Here is a 19,418-nt window from a genome sequence, read left to right on the forward strand (position 1 = left end):
TTCTGGAGTCGCGTTTGACGCGTCAGCTCCGCGGCGTCGGCGCCTGCTGTGTGCGTCATTTCCGGGCGGCGCGGGACGGAGTGGCCAACGGCCTGCAGAGCAACATGCCTAAGTGAGTCGGGGGCCCGAATCTGCGGGTGTTGGCGCTCACGGGCAATCACTGTGGCCCAGTGGGGGAGTGGAGAGCGGGTTCTAGCTCTTGAGGTTTCCCGGAGAGCGGCAGGCTTGGGCGAGGGAGCCCCGGAATTCTAGACGCTGCCGTCTTTCGGAATGTGGAGGTCGACTCCGCGCAAGGCAACCCCCCTCCCTCCCCTCCCCCCCCCCCCCCCCCCCCCCCCCCATCCAGCTTGTGTCAGGTCGCTTTGTCGGAAGTCTTGGAATCGCGGGTAGATCTTTTCATAGTTTACGTTCATTGAACAGCACGTCGGTGGGTGGGCTCTGTTAACTGGCTGTCGTCTTCTCTTTTTCTCTGCTTTCTATCTCTTCCCAGGTTTTATTGTGACTACTGCGACACATACCTCACCCATGACTCTGTAAGTAGCGTCTCTTTTCATTTTCAAAGCACCTGTGTGTGACAAATTAGATGTATTTATTTATTTTTTAGGTGTAAATTTGTGCTTTCCATCCTGTGGGAGTTTAAGTGCGTCTGCTTGGAGAAAATAATCTGGATTTCTTTTCCCCCATCCTTCCTGTAACTGTTTTCGTAATTTGTAGTTATGAGTCTTCCAGCGGTTGGTGTTTTCAGTTGAGACCCAAAATAAAGGTGAAAATTGAAGGTGAAAAAAGTTTATGACAAGTGAAAATTCCAGGGAGATCTAAAGTTCAAATATTTGATTGTGACAAGGCACTCACACATTTGATTGACTAAACTGGAAAGAAATGCCTAGATTTGAAACCTGAGTACTGTCCTTTGATTTGATTAAAAGCTGCCCCCCAAAATTAAGATCGAATATTTACTGTGTGTCAGGCAGTGTTCCAGATGCATAACATATATCATTTTGTTTAATGCTTATGATAAGTTAGTATTATCTTCATTTTACAGAGGAGGAAACTGAGGCAGAGTATGGATACAGGACTGGGTGTGTTGCTAAACCAGGAAGTTGTACAGAGCTAAAAGGTTAGCCTAAGCAGTCTAAGTCCAGGGCTTCTGTGCCAGCAGTTCCCAAACTTCTTTGGTCCCTTCCACTCTTAAAAATTACTGGGTTATTAAAAAACAAACAAACAAAAAAACAGTTACATGAGTTATATTGGTTTAGCTATTAATATTTGTTGTATTTGAAGTTAAAACTTAAGATACTTATTGATTCATTTGAAAGTAGTATTAACAGACGCTTTAATTGTAATACAAATAACATTTTAAAAGTGAAAAATAGCAATTTTCAAAAAAATTAGTGTGAAGAATGGCATTGCTTTAATCTTTTTGCAAGCCTCTGTAATGTCTGACTTGATGGAAGACAGCTGGGTTTTTCTGCATTAAATTTGTTGCACTATATTTTGGTTGAATTGTATGAAGACTTCAACCGCACAAGCATAAGGAGTACTTTACTAGCCTTTTTAGATAATTGTGGATATTCTTTAATACTTTATATTACTATATCCAAACTAGTTTCAGTGTGGGCTCTTGAAACCATATCAAATTTTTCATACTGTTACATCAGAATTCACTGATCTGGGGATGCGTGGGTGCCTGAGTCAGTTAAGTGTTTGACTCTTTTGGCTCAGGTCATGATCTTAGGGTTGTGAGAGATGAAGCCCTGTGTCCAGCTCTATGCTGAGCATCAAGCGTGCTTAAGATTCTCTCTCCCCCCCCCCCCCCCCCCCCCCCCCCCCACCAAATTTCACTGATCTGTCTTGTACTTTGAGTGAATATTTTACCAGACATGATTTTGTAACATGCTTTGGTCAATTGGAAAATGAATATTGGAATATTGGTTCACTCAATTTTACAGGTCTTCCAAATGTTGACACATTTGATTATGTAATATAAATATTCACATTAATGTCACAATCTAATAAAAAAAATACTTCCTAAGTATTAGGAAGCTGACAAGCTCATGGTAGTAAATAAGGTTTTCTAAAATTCTGAGTTTTGGGGATCCCTGGGTGGCTCAGCGGTTTAGCGCCTACCTTTGGCCCAGGGAATGATCCTGGAGTCCCGGGATTGAGTCCCGCGTCGGACTCCCGGCATGGAGCCTGCTTCTCCTTCCTCCTGTGTCTCTGCCTCTCTCTCTCTCTCTCTCTCTCTCTGTCTCTGTCTCTCTGTCTATCATGAATAAATAAATAAATCTTTAAAATAAAATAAAATAAAATTCTAGTTTTGTTTGAAAGCTCAAATTTTATTGTTGGCAGTAAATAGTACCAATTGCTTCCTTAAAGTGACAGGCTCACTTGATTTATTTCTAAGAAGTTTAAATTTCCAGTTTGTGTCTCAGCTCTGTCAGATAAAAATGTTCCATTGAAGAGGCAGCTGGTAGAGCTTACAACTTGAACCATTTACATTCCTGCTTTTCTTTGGAATGGCTCCATATTTTGGCATGTGGCTGAAGTACTTTGTATATCTCATTTTCACCCAGAATATTCAAAAGACATGAACACAAGAGTATATATAACAGTTATATATTAGTAGGTATGATAGAATTAATAACTTTGCTGCTTCAGCAAGGACAGTCTCCATGAAACTGGATATTTTCCCCCTGTGAGTGCATAGCGTTGAAAAAATACAATAATCCCTAATGAATTGGGTTGCCATTGCCTCAGGTCATTCTAAAGTGCCAGAAGTTTGGCATCATCTGGAATTGTCAATACAGTGAAAAAGAAATGTCTTTGTATTATGAAACTACTTTGACCTTGCACATCTTCCCAAAAGGTGGGTCTGAGACACCCTTAGATGCTCGTGAGCTGCACCTTGAAGACTACAGCTCTATACTTTGCTGCCTCTGCAGAAACCTAATTAAACCAGAACTTTTGATCATCTTGTCCTCTTGAAATGTAGCTTCAAGGACCCTAGCCCATGATTTCTGTGTTGTTACTTCATTTGGAATTCTAACACTTGGTCAGATGTAGTTCAGCATTCATTTGTGGAATATTGAAATAAGATGGTCCCTCTTGAAGGAATAATAGTTTTGAATATTACTTATAGTTTGTCCTGGATGGGACTCCTCCAATAAGTTGGTATTATGGTAGCTTGCCTTTAGAATCCCAGTCTTGGGACACCTGGGTGGCTCAGTGGTTGAGTGTCTGCCTTTGGCTCAGTGTGTGATCCTGGAGTTCCGGAATTGAGTCACACATTGGGCTCCCTGCATAGAGCCTGCTTTTCCCTCTGCCTGTGTCTCTGCCTCCCTCTCTGTCTCTCATGAAATAAACAAATAAAAATCTTAAAAAAAAAAAAGAACCCCAGTCTTTTTGTTTAGTCAAACCCCTCATCATCATTTTCTGATATAGCGAGTAGGCTAATTATAGCTTATCTGCTAATGCCAGCATTTAGAGAATTGAAGAATTGAAGAATATTTCTTTAAAATGCATGTCTCTTTGTGAGAAATGCCAGGTGCCTTTGTGATATTGTTGTCCTAACATGATAGTTTGTGAATGTAGTAAAATTCCATAGTGATTGAACCGGTTCTCTGTGGTGGACTTTGATATGCAGTAAACAATCAGTGCTGCAACTTCTGAGTTTTTGCTGACTTTTAGGCATGATTTTGTTATTAGGCTTAAGGCCTCATTGTTGTATTACATAATAAGTCATTGAGGAGTCAGGGAACAATATTTTGAAATGTAGACCATGAAAAGACAGTCTCTGTTCATGTGATATTGGTCATACCTGGTTCTAGTGAAGCAATCCTATGAAGAGAGGATCTATCAGTAGGAGGTAGTTAGGCAGCCCTGAGGAGCATCTGAGTAAGATCTGGGCTCCAGGCCTTCGTTTGCTACTTACCAGCTAGTTGGGTTTTTTTGTTTGTTTGTTTTGTTTTTTTAAGATTTTATTTATTCATGAGAGACGCAGAGGGAGAGACAGACTCCTGTTGGGGAGCCTGATGTGGGACTCAATTCCAGGACCCTGGGGTCACGACCTGAGCTAAAGACAGACGTTCAACCACTGAGCCACCCGGGTACCCCTGCCAGCTTTGTGTTTTATCAGACAAGTCTTTAAGCACAAATTGAAGATAGTAAGCTTGTGATTTTTTTTTTTAAGATTTTATTTATTTATTCATGAGAGACACAGAGAGAGAGAGAGAGAGAGGCAGAGACACAGGCAGAGGGAGAAGCAGGCTCTATGCAGGGAGCCTGACGTGGGACTCGATCCCAGGACTCCAGGATCATGCCCCGGGCCAAAGGCAGGCGTTTGCCACCGCTGCGCCACCCAGGGATCCCAAGCTTGTGATTTTTTAATCAATTTCATTGAATTATATTTTGATTAAATGCATACATTCTAAGCATACAGTCTGATGATTTGGCAAATAATTACAGTTCAGTGTATACATTGAAATACAGGACATTTCCATCATCCCAGAAAGTTCCTTTGTGTCTTTTTATAGTCAGTCCCCTACACCCTTGGCCCCAGTTGATTTGGGTTTTATTATGAAAGATTAGTGTTACTGGTTTTAAAACTTTATATGAATGGAATCTTAGAGTATTTAGTCTGTGTACCTCATTTTGTTTGCTAAGCATGCTTTATTTTTTTAAAGGTTATTTATTAGCAAGCAGTCGAGCACTAGTGGAGGAAGGGGCAGAGGGACAAGCAAACTCCCTGTTGAGTGAGATGCCCCATGTGGGGCTCAATCCTAGGACCCTGAGATCATGACCTGAGCCAAAGTCAAACACTTAACTGACTGAGCCACCCAGGCCCCTCTGAGCATAGTTTTGAGATTTGTCCATAATTGTGTGATTCAGTGATTGGTTCTTTCTGATTAACATTCCATTGTACCATGCACATGTGATTATTATGACAATTGAGACACTGCTTGTAAAGTAAATAGCATGGTGTTTAGCATGTAGTAAGTGTTAAATAAATGTTAACTTGTTAACAATGGTTAAATGTGTGGAGTTTATCTTAATGTCAATTCTACCTGAGTAAAACTGTTAAAGAACAAAAGGATTAGTGGGCTAGAGACACAAGTCTGTATGTGACTCACATAGTCTGTATTCTAGACCCATAGTCATTTAAAAGACGATATTCTCATAAACAGTATAATTTAAATATATATAAACTATATTATTTTGCTATAGGATAATCTTAGAGCATCAAAAGGCATATTCTAGATCAGAAGTTTGCAGACTTTTCCTTAAAGTGTCAGATTGTAATTATTTTAGGTTTGTGGACCATATCATCTTTGTTTTGATGACTTGTAGAGGAAAGAAATAGATAGTACCTTAATAAATGAATGTGGCTGTGTTCTACTATGTTGTTTTACAAAATCAGGTGGCTGGCCCGTAGGCCATAGTTTGCTGATCTCTGGTTTAGATGACATAGTAGTTAAATGACCACAGTGCATTGTTGGATAATGTTTGTGAGTGATGCTTTAGCACCCAGCTAAAGCTGCTAAAGGTACCCAGGCCACCTATGTAAAGGAAAGGGTTTATAAAATTTCTAGTTTGGAAAACTTGTTTCTATGACTGATAATGACCTTTTTGTTTTACAGCCATCTGTGAGAAAGACACACTGCAGTGGTAGGAAACACAAAGAGAATGTGAAAGACTACTATCAGAAATGGATGGAAGAGCAGGCTCAGAGCCTGATCGACAAAACAAGTACATTTCAGTGTCTTGTTCTGATGTTCTTGATGTGGTAAAATGGTTCCATTCTTTCTCAAATCCCCGTCTCTCTGTTGTTTTTCACAGAAGCAACTCATTCTGAGTGATAAATAGCGTTCTGATGTGTTGAACAAAAGGATTAGAAGGTTGTCGGTTTCTCAGGGAATATAGGAACACATTAATATTATTGAGATTAGAGCAAAATGTATTGCTTAGATTAGGAATGGTGGCAGAGGAGAATGAGTTACCTAATATTTCTTTATTCACATGGACTAGATTTTGTAGCAAATTTGTATGAAACCTCCTTTGTAGTGATCGTTGTTTTTAGAACTATTTTCTTTTTATAGTAGAAAAAGGTGGAGGTGGGTTTATCGTTACCTTCAGAGAGTCTGAGAGACTTTGAGTTTCTTATTCTTATAGTTCTGACAAAGATAACCAGTCAAGAAGGAAGTAATGGATATGACATAATGATCTGAGTATGTTTTGACCTCTGTCGGACATTCCATACTCTTTTTCTTTTGTTTTATGTAGGCTCCGTGCCAGCATGGAGTCCAACACTTGTTTGAACTAACTACCGTAAGATTAAGACTTGAGCTGAGATCAAGAGTTAGATGTTTAACCATCTGAGCCACCCAGGAGCTCCTCTTTTTGTTTATTTAGGGAAATTTTTGTTTAGGCTAGTTGAGTTCAAGACACTGACAGAAGATGTTGCATTTCTATCTTAGATCATTCTGGTGTGTTTGACACATGGCCTTTCTTAGTTATTCAGAGCTGGCAGGCAAATGTGGGCTTTGATGGTGTTGCGATTTTAAGGAAAAAAAAAAAAAGCTTATGGAAAATCTCAAAGTAGAAAGGTTAATGAATGAGACTCCCATGGCTGACCCCCACCCCTGATTTCCATCACCTAGTTGTAACAGTCTTGTTTTGTTTAAACATAGGTTCTTGGGATCCCTGGGTGGCTCAGCGGTTTGGTGCCTGCCTTCCACCCTGGGCATGATCCTGGAGTCCCGGGATCGAGTCCAACGTCAGGCTCCTTGCATGGGGCCTGCTTCTCTCTCTGCCTGTGTCTCTGCCTCTCTCTGTGTCTCTCATGAATACATGAATAAAATCTTTAAAAAAAATAAAAAATAAAGAAATAAATGTAGGTTCTCAAACTTAGCACTGCTGACATTTGGGGCTAGATAATTCTTTGTTGTGGGGCTGTCCTGAGCATTTTAGGATGTTTAGCAGTAGCCCTGGCATCTGCCCACTCGTTCCCAGTAGCAGTTCCCAGTTGTGACAACTAAAAATGTCACCAAGCATTCCCCGGTGTCCCCAGGGGGTCAAAGTGCCCATAGTTGAGAATACTTTTATCTTCTCCCTTTCTCCATCCTGGATTACTAAGGAGTAAACTCAGATATTGTCCCATTTCATTAGAAAAAAATATATTATAATGTAATCTTTTTTTTTCTATTTGAAAATATGTTAGAAATTTTTTGGTATTAAAGGTTAGAATTATATTCATTTACTTATTTTCTGTATGAAGCAAAAGAATTTAGGATGAGTAAATGTTTTTGATGGATTATGGAAGAGAGAAGGCAAGCCATCAGGGACACCATGTGCTGCTGTCCATGATTATGTTGGCTTTGAGTCCGCTGTCTACTCCTCAATCTTTACAAGTTGTTCTTCTGCTTAGGGTGTGGGAAGTGACATTTTGATTGGAAAAGCCTTTGTTGAGCTATGATCCCCTATAGAGCACAGGCTCTATTCAGAGGCATATGAATGGCTAGCTTTATGTAAATCTCTACTGTAGGTCATTTTTTGGGATCTGACCTTTAGGAGTTGGCAGTGATTTGCTTGAGTAATTTGACCTACGTTGTACTGGTCGGGTAGAAAGGGACTGGACTGCAGATTGCACTGAATTGGAAAGGGCTTATATTTAGGAATAGCTTTCTGAGTGTATATTTTACTTTTTCTTTTTTCTTTCTTTTCTTTTCTTTTCTTTTCTTTTCTTTTCTTTTCTTTTCTTTTCTTTTCTTTTCTTTTCTTTTCTTTTCTTTTTAAGATTTTATTTATTTATTCATGAGAGACACGGAGAGAAGGCAGAGACAGAGAGAGGGAGAAGCAGGTGCCTCCAAGACTCCATCTTGGAACTCTGGGATCACGCCCCAGGCCACAGACAGACGCTCAACCGCTGAGCCACCCAGGAGTCCCTATATTTTACTTTCATTTAGAATTTTTATTTATTGGGGCACCTGAGTAGCTTAGCGGTTGGGCTCCTGCCTTTGGCTTGGGATGTGATCCTGGGGTCCTGGGATTGAGTCCCACATCGGGCTCCCCACAGCGAGCAGGCTTCTTCCTCTGCCTATGTCTCTGCCTCTCTCTCTGTGTTTCTCATGAATAAATAAAAAATTTTTATTTATTTTTTTATTTTATTTTATTTTATTTTATTTTTTTAATTTTTATTTATTTATGATAGTCACACACACAGAGAGAGAGAGAGGCAGAGACACAGGCAGAGGGAGAAGCAGGCTCCATGCACCGGGAGCCCAACGTGGGACTCGATCCCGGGTCTCCAGGATCGCGCCCTGGGCCAAAGGCAGGCGCCAAACCGCTGCGCCACCCAGGGATCCCCTTATTTTATTTTTTTAAAGATTTATTTATACGTGAGAGACAGAGAGAGAGAGAGAGAGAGAGAGAGAGAGAAGGGAGGCAGAGGGAGAAGCAGGCTCCATGCAGGGAGCCTGATGTGGGACTCCAGGATTACACCCTGGGCTGAAGGCACGCGCTAAACCACTGAGCTACCCAGGGATACCCTAAATAAAATTTTAAAAAATTTATTTCTTAATTTTAGTTTCAGTATAGTTAACTGAGTATATATTTTAGTATTTATGCGTGACTTCTTTGTAAAGCTATATATAAAATATCTTCAGTTTCTTTTGTTTTCATTTGTGCCTCATATTGTCTGTATTAGATATTTTTTCAGATCAGAATCTCCTTCTGGGCAGGCTCTTGCTTTAAAATTTTTGTTTCTTTTTTTTTTTTCTTCTTTTTTTTTTTTTTTTTTTTGTTTCTTTTTTATGTCTCTTAGCTCAGTATATTAATTTCAAACCTAAACCAACATATGAAGTTTTACAAAGCCTGGCCTTTGGGCAGATACACACTCTTTTTCAAATAAAACTGTGAATGGTTCACACTGTTTGTAAACCACATCTACTGATTAAAGATGACTGCGTCTCTTTGCTAGACACTGGTAGATTGGAGGTCTTCATTCCATTCTCCTGTTGATAATTCAGCCATAGAAATGCTGACTAAATAAAAATAGGTTAAAAAACCCAAATCAATAAACCAATCAATTGTAATTTTTGCTGGTGAATTTCTATGATTGATTTAAGAACTATAGAGGCCATGAAATAATAATCTTAAATGAATACTCTGTAGGTAAAGTGAAATAATTGAGACCATTAAGGATTTTTTGATTTTTAAAAGATTTTATTTATTTATTCATGAGAGACAGAGAGAGAGAGGGAGGCAGAGACACAGGCAGAGGGAGAAGCAGGCTCCATGCAGGGAGCCCGATGTGGGACTCGATCCCAGGTCTCCAGGATCCTGCCCTGGGCTGAAGGCGGCACTAAACCGCTGAGCCACCAGGGCTACCCAAGAGACCGTTAAAGATGTAAAAGAAAAGTGTTATTTTATCAATTGGGTTGTTGAGTTCTTATTTACCGTGTGGTGTTTTTTATCTCACTCTCTCCAAAGCCGCTGCATTTCAACAAGGAAAGATACCTCCTACTCCATTCTCTGCTCCTCCTCCTGCAGGGGCAATGATCCCACCTCCCCCCAGTCTCCGTAAGTTTACAGTTTTTATCTTAACAGCCATAACTTAAGGGGGGAGATTATCCTTTGATTTTGTTAGATTATCTTACAGTTGACTTTTGAATGCTTATTGAATGAATATATAGGTAGTAAAAAAAACAACTTCAGTGGTATCATTTCTGAAATATCATCAGAGTTGCCTTCTGATCAGGTTATTACTAGGATATTGTATTTGTGACATCCCATGTGGATCTGAGAAATTCAGTGGAAAGGTCAGACTGTCTCTGTGATTAGACGACCTAAAATATGAAAAGGTATAGATGAGTACATTAAATTATTTACTGCTGTGAACCCCACACTGGAGGATTAAAACTCTTCAGTCTTTATTTTCTAACCCACCTGGGACCAATATATATTCCTTTGGAAAGACAAGAATTGGACAAGAATTGGACAGTTGAAAGTGGAGTGGAGAGTGGCCTCTCCTCTCTGTGAAGGTTTTTGTTTCTGAATGACAGAAGAGTGAGTAACTAGGCTATAAGTTTCATTGATCTCCTGGGAGGGCTTAGACTGTAATTGAATTCAAAAACCTAAACTTGGTCCTGTAAGTAACCATGGATATGAACATTGGAGTAGTCTGTTTATAGTAGCTGCACACTAATGTAACTAGACCACTAATGTACTTACGCCATCCTGGGAACAGGTTAGGCCTTGCTTGAGTCACAACAGCTCTCAGGTCACCTCTCTGTCCTACTCTGTATTTTGGCTAGCTGGCACCCAACTCCATTATTTTTAGTAGTGAAATAATCTATACTATTAATGTACCATAATTAGCCTCACCATTTTCATATTGTTGGACACTTAAGTTCCAAATTGTTGTAAATAATTTCGTCAAGAATATCTCTACATATGTTTTTCATAATTTAAGTATTTTCATAATTTAAGGATTTTTCTTTTAAGGGTTTTATTTATTTATTCATGAGAGACACAGAGAAAGAGAGAGGCAGAGACACAGGCAGAGGAAGAAGCAGACTCCATGCAGGGAGCCTGATGAGGGACTCAATCCTGGGATTCCAGGATCACACCCTGGGGTGAAGTTGGCACTAAACTGCTGAGCCACCCAGGGATCCCCATTTTCATATTTCTAAAGAATATTTTAAATATTTTGATATTTTGAAAAACAGATCTGAAATTAGGTACTTCTGGTTTTAGTTTGACAGGAACTCTATAGAAGGCATAATTCTTAATAATTATGCTTAGAATATTAATAATAATTCTCATAATTCTTTTTAAAAAGGAATTTAAAACATTAAATTTTCGGGATTTTTTTTTTTAACCTGGAGAACCTGACTTCATTTTATACTTCTGTCTAGACAGTCTTATTCTTGTTTTTTAGACATAAAGTGATTAAAGTTTTGTGGCATATTGATTTTTGTGGCTTTACTGTTATAAAAGAAACCATAAGAAGTCTATTGTTCCAGAACTTGGACAGGACCATGAAGCCCAACTAGTTTCATAGAAGAGAAAAAAAATATTAATATGTAAGCCTATCTTAACCTCCACCCTCGTTCGATATTCCAGCGGGTCCTCCTCGCCCTGGTATGATGCCAGCCCCCCATATGGGGGGCCCTCCCATGATGCCAATGATGGGCCCTCCTCCTCCTGGGATGATGCCAGTGGGACCTGGTGAGTTTGAATCTCTTTCCTTTTAGGATGCTCCATTGTGTTTCAGTTCTCCATTTAAATGTAATTCTTAATTCATTGTAAATAATAGGTTTAGTATTATTGCAACAAATTATATTTGGTGAATATGTAATGATGAAAAGAAATAATTGTTTTATCAGTATAATTGAATGCTACCCAAAGACCTATGCTACTAAAACCAGGATAAAGCTGCCTTTTTTTTTCTTCTCTTCCTCCCTACTGCTTACTTGCCTCCTCCTGACTTTTGGCCATTTACAATGGAGAAAAAAGTAAATGAGTTTGTTCCAACGGGGGTGGGGGGGGTGGATAAAGGGCACGGTAGGTAAATACTTGTGCTGCTACTTTTTTCAGTTTTGATCTAGAGCAGAGCTACCTTGTTGCTGATTTAATCTTGCTGGTTAAATAAGCCAAATTAGTATATGAAGAGGGCCTTAGCACTGTAGTTAGTCAGGAAGGGTGTAAAGATACCTCAAACATTTTATTTTAATATAAATAAGAATGTACATTAGTTTGCAGATTTATCTGAAAGCCGGTCAGGGCCTTTGCTTTGAAAATGAGGCTACTGATTTAAGCACCATATATTTTTTTCCCTTTTTTTTTTCATATATTTCTTTCCTAAATCAATAATCCATATCCATAATATATTCTTTAACAACTTTTTTTAATTTTCTTTCAATGTTAAAACCCTTGTGAGGCAGTCTAGTTCTGATCTTTTATGATCCTCTTATCCATTAAATTTGTGAGCACTTTTTGGGATGATTTACTTGAGTTTTTTGAAATATCTACTTAGTTTTCATGGAAACAGTTCTTTTTTTATACTCATTTTATTGATTGCAGAATAAATTATGTAATTAGAGTAAATCCAATGCCCATAAGAAACCTACAACTCAACTGGTTGGACAAGGTGCAAAAGTATTAGAGTAGCTTTCCAGCCAGAAGCATTCAGTGTGCTTATTACTGTGGGTATCATTTAGAGAGATGTTAGGAGAGTCTACATAAGAGCTCCTGCCTTACTGCCTTGTGAACCCAAAACAAGGTGACTTGGCTTCTTTTGCATTCTTATATCAGGATCACAAATTCAGATTCTTTGAGGGGTTAGGAATGTGGTCAACTGGTCAATGCATGACACACCTAAAGAAGGCTTCTAGAAACTCAGCCTCAGCCTGTGGTTGATATTTGAGAATGCAGGCTTGGTATTGCCAGTTCTCCTGAGTATTTTGTTGTTGTTTTCAGCCAGGATAAAATAATAAGATTATTTAAATTAAAATAATTAAGTAGTTGGGGGTGGGCAGGTATAAGATAGAAGGTTGGGGGGATCCCTGGGTGGCGCAGCGGTTTAGCGCCTGCCTTTGGCCCAGGGCGCGATCCTGGAGACCCGGGATCGAATCCCACATCAGGCTCCCGGTGCATGGAGCCTGCTTCTCCCTCTGCCTGTGTCTCTGCCTCTCTCTCTCTCTCTCTCTCTCGCTCTCTGATGACTATCATAAATAAATAAGTTAATTAAAAAAATTAAAAAAAAAAAAAAGATAGAAGGTTGGCCAGGAGTGAATAATTATTAAAGCTGGATGATGGGTACATGGATGTTTTTTATACTCTTTTTTTTCTATTCTTGTCTATGTTTGAACATTTCCATAATAAGTTGAAAAAAAGAATCTAGAGTTACTGCTTACTAGTGATTAGATTTAGTAGTTGCTAATGTTGGCAATTAATTACAAGTAAATGCCCTGTGGAGACCAAAGTAAACAACTTTTCAGGTGCCTTGTTTTCAATCTTTGGCCTGGATGAGTTTCCTCTAGGAAATGCAGAATATGAATTATGTTATAGTGGGTTTTTAAAGTAAGATACTTAGAAGTTTAGTAGTATTCTCTGTTCCTGTTGATCTTAAAAAATTCTGTACCTGTTTTGTCTTTGCATATACTTGTGTTTTACTTTTTATGATAAGACTGTATTTGACTTTGAATATAGTTTTCTCTTGAACCATTTATTGCAAGCCTTTAATTAAAATGGTTTAATAAGTAATTAGGGAAATTTTTATATTTAAAAGAAGACCTGAAAATTATGAGGCATAATAATAAAATGAATACCCGTGAACCCACCACTCAGCTGAGGAAGTAGAATATCTGTGAAGCTACCTATGCTCTTCCCCATCTTGTCCTCCCTTCCCTAGCTCATATATTTGGCTGGTATATTGATGGGACACCTCAAAAAATTCCTTAACAGTTTCTAAAATGCATTAGAAAACCAGATTTTTGTGTGTGTGCTAATTGTTGTAAATCACATTATTGCTTATCTTTCTTGACTTGAGCTAAGTATGGTTACTAACAGGTTCTCAGCATGGGCCTCCTGCTCACCTTTCCTACAACTCCGAACAAACGCTTAGTGGTAAGATTGTCCTCCGTGCCTGTGTACATTCATGAAATAGCTCCTGGTTTTATGGTGAATAGAACTGATTAAAAATGCTGACTGAGTAACATGTGATTTAGTTGTGAATTTCCCTGAGTGAGAAAAGGTCAATGTAGGGAACTAGTATCCCTGGTGGTTTCTGAAAAGCAGTCTATTAATAGTTTCCCCCTTTACTATCATTATATCATGATTCCCATATGGTTCTTCTGTTGACCTTTGTTTTTTGTTTGAGAATGTCTAACTAATTTACAGATGTGATGAATTTGTTGCATTTCTTCTGTCAAGTATGTCTTTCTTTCAGCATTTTGCGGGGGGGGGGGCCTACTTTTTTGTCTTTAATTGAAGTCCCATCAAGCTTGCTCATAAGTAATATTTTCTGACTTTTTTTTTCCTTTTCTTTGTTTTGTCCTGCAGCTCCTGGAATGAGGCCACCTATGGGAGGCCATATGCCAATGATGCCTGGGCCCCCAATGATGAGACCTCCTGCTCGTCCCATGATGGTGCCCACTCGGCCAGGAATGACTCGACCAGACAGATAAGGAGAGACAGGAACCTCTTTATATTCATTTTATATTACTTGTTCTACTTCACCAGGAGATCATGGTGCTGTGACTCTGGGTGTTTTCTAACAGCATGACAAGGAAGACTTGCTTCCCCTTCCTATTGAGAATAGTTTTTGCAGGGGAGTAGTGAGACAAAAAAAAAAAGGCAATTTTCATTTGTATTGTGAAATGTGAAAATAAAATTGTCAACTGTTTTAGTTAAAAACATGTTCCCTTTTTTCTCTCCTCTGTATTCCTTGTGTATTATAAAAGAGATAAAGTACTTCAGTTGTGTTTCTCTAGCACATTATCTCTGCAGCATGCCCTCCACATGACATTCTTTTTCCTTAGCTATAGTGGTTCTTTTGGACAACTTGCCTTTATTTAGTAAAGTTCTCTTGTGCAAGACTTGGTAAATCTAACACTTGTAGAACTTTTTGTTGATTAAAACAACAGCACAATTGGTTACTTTTTCACATGAACAACACTTGGTGTATTAAGTGGAAAATTTAAAATCTTTTATGCCGCAGTAGGAAAAAAGACTTTCCAGTCTGTATATGTCAGCTAAAGTTGGCAAGAACTGCCTTAACCTCAGCTTCTCCTTTCTCTTAGTTCCTCTTTTTCTTGGGCTTCAATAATCAGAAAACTTTCTAATAGCAATGGTAAAATTATACAGATTTCCATGGTAAAGAAGTTGTCTTCAGAATGTCCTTTGTTAAATTACTGGGCTATAAAAGTAGGATATCAGAGAAACACCTAGAAAGTAAGCCATTGATATTGTTTATATTCTGCTCAGTGTAAAAGCTAAGCTTTTTCACATTGCAAATGGGAGTGAAAATTACTATACTTGGGGAGGGCAACTTAGCAATATCTGTAACAATTATAGTACCTTTGACTTAACATTTCCATGCCTAGGAATTTATCATACAAGTAGACTTGCGCATGTACAAGATGACGTGAGTATAAGACTGCATTGTAACACAAGATGGGAAGTAACATAGATGCCTACTGAAGGGGGACTGATTTATCAAGTATGATACAACCGCAAAATGGCATATACGCCAAGCAGGTTAAAACAGAATAAAGAAGCCTATATATACTGATGGGGAAGGAGCTCCAAGATACACATTGTACTGAAAATTGATTTGTTCAAAATGTATTGTTTGCTATCTTTAGAAGAAATACCCATATGTTCCTGTGGATGCATGAAGGCTCTCTAGAAGGACAGATAAGCAATTGGTAATACTGGTTGCCCGTGAAGAGTAAATGGATGGCTGGGTGGGGACAGGGATGAATGAAAAAGGCTTGTCACCTTTTATATCTTTTAGATTTTGAATCATTACTTATAAAACAAATTATCTTTGCCATCTGATGTTATTGTTACAGTGATGTTATGGCAAAGGTGCCCTAAACCAGCAGTTACAACCTGGCTGATGATTAGAATCATGGGGGATCTTTTTTAAAAGTAAGGATTGCAGATTTTGATTCAATACATCTGAGGTGAGGCTTAGGAAGTTGGCATTTTCCAGATTTCAGGTTGTACTACAAAGCTGTGGTTATCAAGACAGTGTGGTACTGGCACAAAAACAGACACATAGATCAGTGGAACAGAATAGAGAATCCAGAAGTGGACCCTGAACTTTATGGTCAACTAATATTCGATAAAGGAGGAAAGACTATCCATTGGAAGAAAGACAGTCTCTTCAATAAATGGTACTGGGAAAATTGGACATCCACATGCAGAAGAATGAAACTAGACCACTCTCTTTCACCATACACAAAGATAAACTCAAAATGGATGAAAGATCTAAATGTGAGACAAGATTCCATCAAAATCCTAGAGAAGAACACAGGCAACACCCTTTTTGAACTCGGCCATAGTAACTTCTTGCAAGATACATCCACGAAGGCAAAAGAAACAAAAGCAAAAATGAACTATTGGGACTTCATCAAGATAAGAAGCTTTTGCACAGCAAAGGATACAGTCAACAAAACTCAAAGACAACCTACAGAATGGGAGAAGATATTTGCAAATGACATATCAGATAAAGGGCTAGTTTCCAAGATCTATAAAGAACTTCTTAAACTCAACACCAAAGAAACAAACAATCCAATCATGAAATGGGCAAAAGACATGAACAGAAATCTCACAGAGGAAGACATAGACATGGCCAACATGCACATGAGAAAATGCTCTGCATCACTTGCCATCAGGGAAATACAAATCAAAACCACAATGAGATACCACCTCACACCAGTGAGAATGGGGAAAATTAACAAGGCAGGAAACAACAAATGTTGGAGAGGATGTGGAGAAAAGGGAACCCTCATACACTGTTGGTGGGAATGTGAACTGGTGCAGCCACTCTGGAAAACTGTGTGGAGGTTCCTCAAACAGTTAAAAATATACCTGCCCTACGACCCAGCAATTGCACTGCTGGGTATTTACCCCAAAGATACAGATGCAATGAAACGCCGGGATACCTGCACCCCGATGTTTATAGCAGCAATGGCCACGATAGCCAAACTGTGGAAGGAACCTCGGTGTCCAACGAAAGATGAATGGATAAAGAAGATGTGGTTTATGTATACAATGGAATATTACTCAGCTATTAGAAATGACAAATACCCACCATTTGCTTCAACGTGGATGGAACTGGAGGGTATTATGCTGAGTGAAGTAAGCCAGTCGGAGAAGGACAAACATTATATGTCCTCATTCATTTGGGGAATATAAATAATAGTGAAAGGGAATATAAGGGAAGGGGGAAGAAATGTGTGGGAAATATCAGAAAGGGAGACAGAACGTAAAGACTGCTAACTCTGGGAAACGAACTAGGGGTGTTGGAAGGGGAGGAGGGCGGGGGGTGGGAGTGAATGGGTGACGGGCACTGGGGGTTATTCTGTATGTTAGTAAATTGAACACCAATAAAAAAAAAAAAAAGTGAAAAAAAAAAAAAAGGAAGTTGGCATTTTGGGAAAGCTCCCTAGGAAATTTTTAATATTAGTGGGTTTAGCAAACTCTTAGGATTTATTCTACAAGGAATGTAATACTGGATGTATATGTGTGTCTATAATTTTTCATAGATGTGCGGTAGAAATTGAAATGGCAATAGGTGGATGGCTTTTTTTCCTAGAAACTTGTAAAAGGGCTACTATAGGCAAATGAACAACCTCCTCTAGGTAAACAAGAGGCTAGAAATAGAGATTCTGACAGGTGATTTTATGCCCAGCCTCTATAAAGCTGAGTCAGCTTCCAAATCTGAGCCTTTGCTAGGACTACTTAATTGCTTTTTAATATCTCATTGTTACATCTTTTAAAGAAGGACTTACTAGAAATTGATAGTTTATATATCTGAGTTCTGTGGCTCAGATTTGTTATAAAATCTTTGTAGACTTAAGATATGGGAAACCTTGCCAACTGAGCTTACATTGACTCAGCAAGTTTCTGGCTTGATGCTCTGTCAGACTCAAGGTGCAGAGGGTGTCTTTAGTGTATACATAGAAAGCTTACAGGTACCTATTTTGCTTTTTAAAATAGCCTCAGGTATTTCCTAAAAGGAATAACCCAGGTCTTCCTAAAAGGAAGCTTTTTCCAAAGTATGTTTTTAAGGTTGACTATCCATTCCAGAAACATTTTTTTCTTTCAAGATTTCATTTTTTTTTTTTTTAAAGATTTTATTTATTCATGAGAGACACACACACACACCAGAGGCAGAGACACAGGCAGAGGGAGAAGCAGAGGGAGAGGCAGAGGGGGAAGCAGGCTCCATGCAGGGAGCCCAACATGGGACTCAATCCTGGGACTCCAGGATCACGCCCTGGGCTGAAGGCAGGTGCTAAACCACCGAGCGACCCAGGGATCCCCCCAAAATTTCATTTTTTAAGTAATCTCCACACCCACCGTGGGCTCAAACTGACAACCATGGGATCAAGAGTCCCACACTCCACTGACTAAGCCAGCTAGGTGCCCAGAATCATTTCTTTGAAGAAAGTATTTTACATAGTTTTAGAAAAACAATACGATGACTTAAAAGTTTAACAAACTTTACAATGAATGTATGTAGGGATAAATAGTTCTAATAAGGTTCTTTTTGTCTTTTAAGTCAAACTTTATAGTTAATGAATATAAGATACTTCCTTTGTAAGAGGCTATGAAGAATACAAACAATGCTGTTGGTCTATGCCTTTAAGCATCTGGTTTTAATTGTAAAATATGAATCAACTATAATGTGGGAATTTGTATAGTGCAAACAAGAATGCCACTAGATCTCAAGAATCAAAGTTAGTTTAGATGTGGGCTTAACACACTTGCTTTCTTTCTGTAGGCAAATCCAAAGTCATAGGAGTGCATTTAAAGTCCAAGCTAGCATCATTTCCACTGTCTTGGCTTTAGTGGTTTGTCAGAATGCCAGTCTCCTCAATTCCCAGCTGCACAAGAAACGGGATCCTTGCATAGAACCACAGGCTAATTTGGTCATCCTATATGGAAAAAGTCCAGTGGTGATTAAGTGTTTGTCCCAATTAAATAGCTTCAGTCAGATGATATCTCTTATTTAGGCTCCTAGATATATTTAGTGAACAAAAGAAAAAAGCCTGGCTGCCTTAGTTTTTTATTATAGAAGTATCCTGAATAAATGCTAGCTAATTGGGGTAATTTTTTTGCCTCTCAATTGAAAGCCTAAGGGTTAGATTTTCTGGCACAGAATCAAATACAGTATCTAAAGTAGTTTGTCAGCTGCAGGAATAAGGTAAATCTGAATGTTGCTTACTGTCCTTACTCTTTAGGCATGAGGGATTTCAGACTTAAAGAAAAGTTGGCAAGAGCTGTACAAAGAACACTTATATACCCTTTGACCAGAATCACCGGTTTGTTGTCAGCTATTGGCATCTTAACTCCATTTGCTTATTTGCACGCATGTTTTCTCCCTCTCGCAATATATATGTATGTATGTATTTCGCCTGAACTATTTGAAAGTTGCTCATATCATACCTTTTACCATAAATGCTTAAGTCGGTATTTCCTAAGAATAAACACATTTTCTTACACAACTGTGGTTTAGTTCTCAAGTCCAGCAAATATAACCTTGACTCAGTAATTTAATCTGCCAGTCACATTTCATTTTTGTCCAGTGGTCTGACATTGTCCTTGTATTTTTTTTTCCCCCTTTTCTGTACAGGATTCTTTGCAGAATCACGTACTTTATTTTTTGGTCAGATGTCCTTTGT

At 38.8% G+C, this 19,418-nt stretch overlaps 1 protein-coding gene across 1 annotated transcript; it reads left to right on the top strand.

The window, feature by feature from the left end:
- The first annotated feature begins 11 nt into the window (after nucleotides 1–11).
- Nucleotides 12–14,409, top strand: SNRPC (small nuclear ribonucleoprotein polypeptide C). The gene is made up of 6 exons (NM_001313863.1): nucleotides 12–112; nucleotides 491–533; nucleotides 5,637–5,745; nucleotides 9,487–9,576; nucleotides 11,122–11,226; nucleotides 14,062–14,409. Exons 1-6 carry the CDS (start codon nucleotides 105–107, stop codon nucleotides 14,184–14,186), a joined length of 480 nt encoding a protein of 159 aa, NP_001300792.1. The 5' UTR covers nucleotides 12–104; the 3' UTR covers nucleotides 14,187–14,409.
- Nucleotides 14,410–19,418: the final 5,009 nt, after the last annotated feature.

Source organism: Canis lupus, chromosome 12, assembly GCF_011100685.1.
Source record: "Canis lupus familiaris isolate Mischka breed German Shepherd chromosome 12, alternate assembly UU_Cfam_GSD_1.0, whole genome shotgun sequence".
Taxonomy (NCBI): Eukaryota; Metazoa; Chordata; class Mammalia; order Carnivora; family Canidae; genus Canis; species Canis lupus.

Excerpts from the sequence above, each read along its gene's own strand:
- SNRPC (NM_001313863.1), top strand. Across the intron at positions 9,577-11,121 it reads CCCACCTCCCCCCAGTCTCC|CGGGTCCTCCTCGCCCTGGT; the intron begins GTAAGTTTACAG and ends TCGATATTCCAG. Across the intron at positions 11,227-14,061 it reads GATGATGCCAGTGGGACCTG|CTCCTGGAATGAGGCCACCT; the intron begins GTGAGTTTGAAT and ends TTTGTCCTGCAG.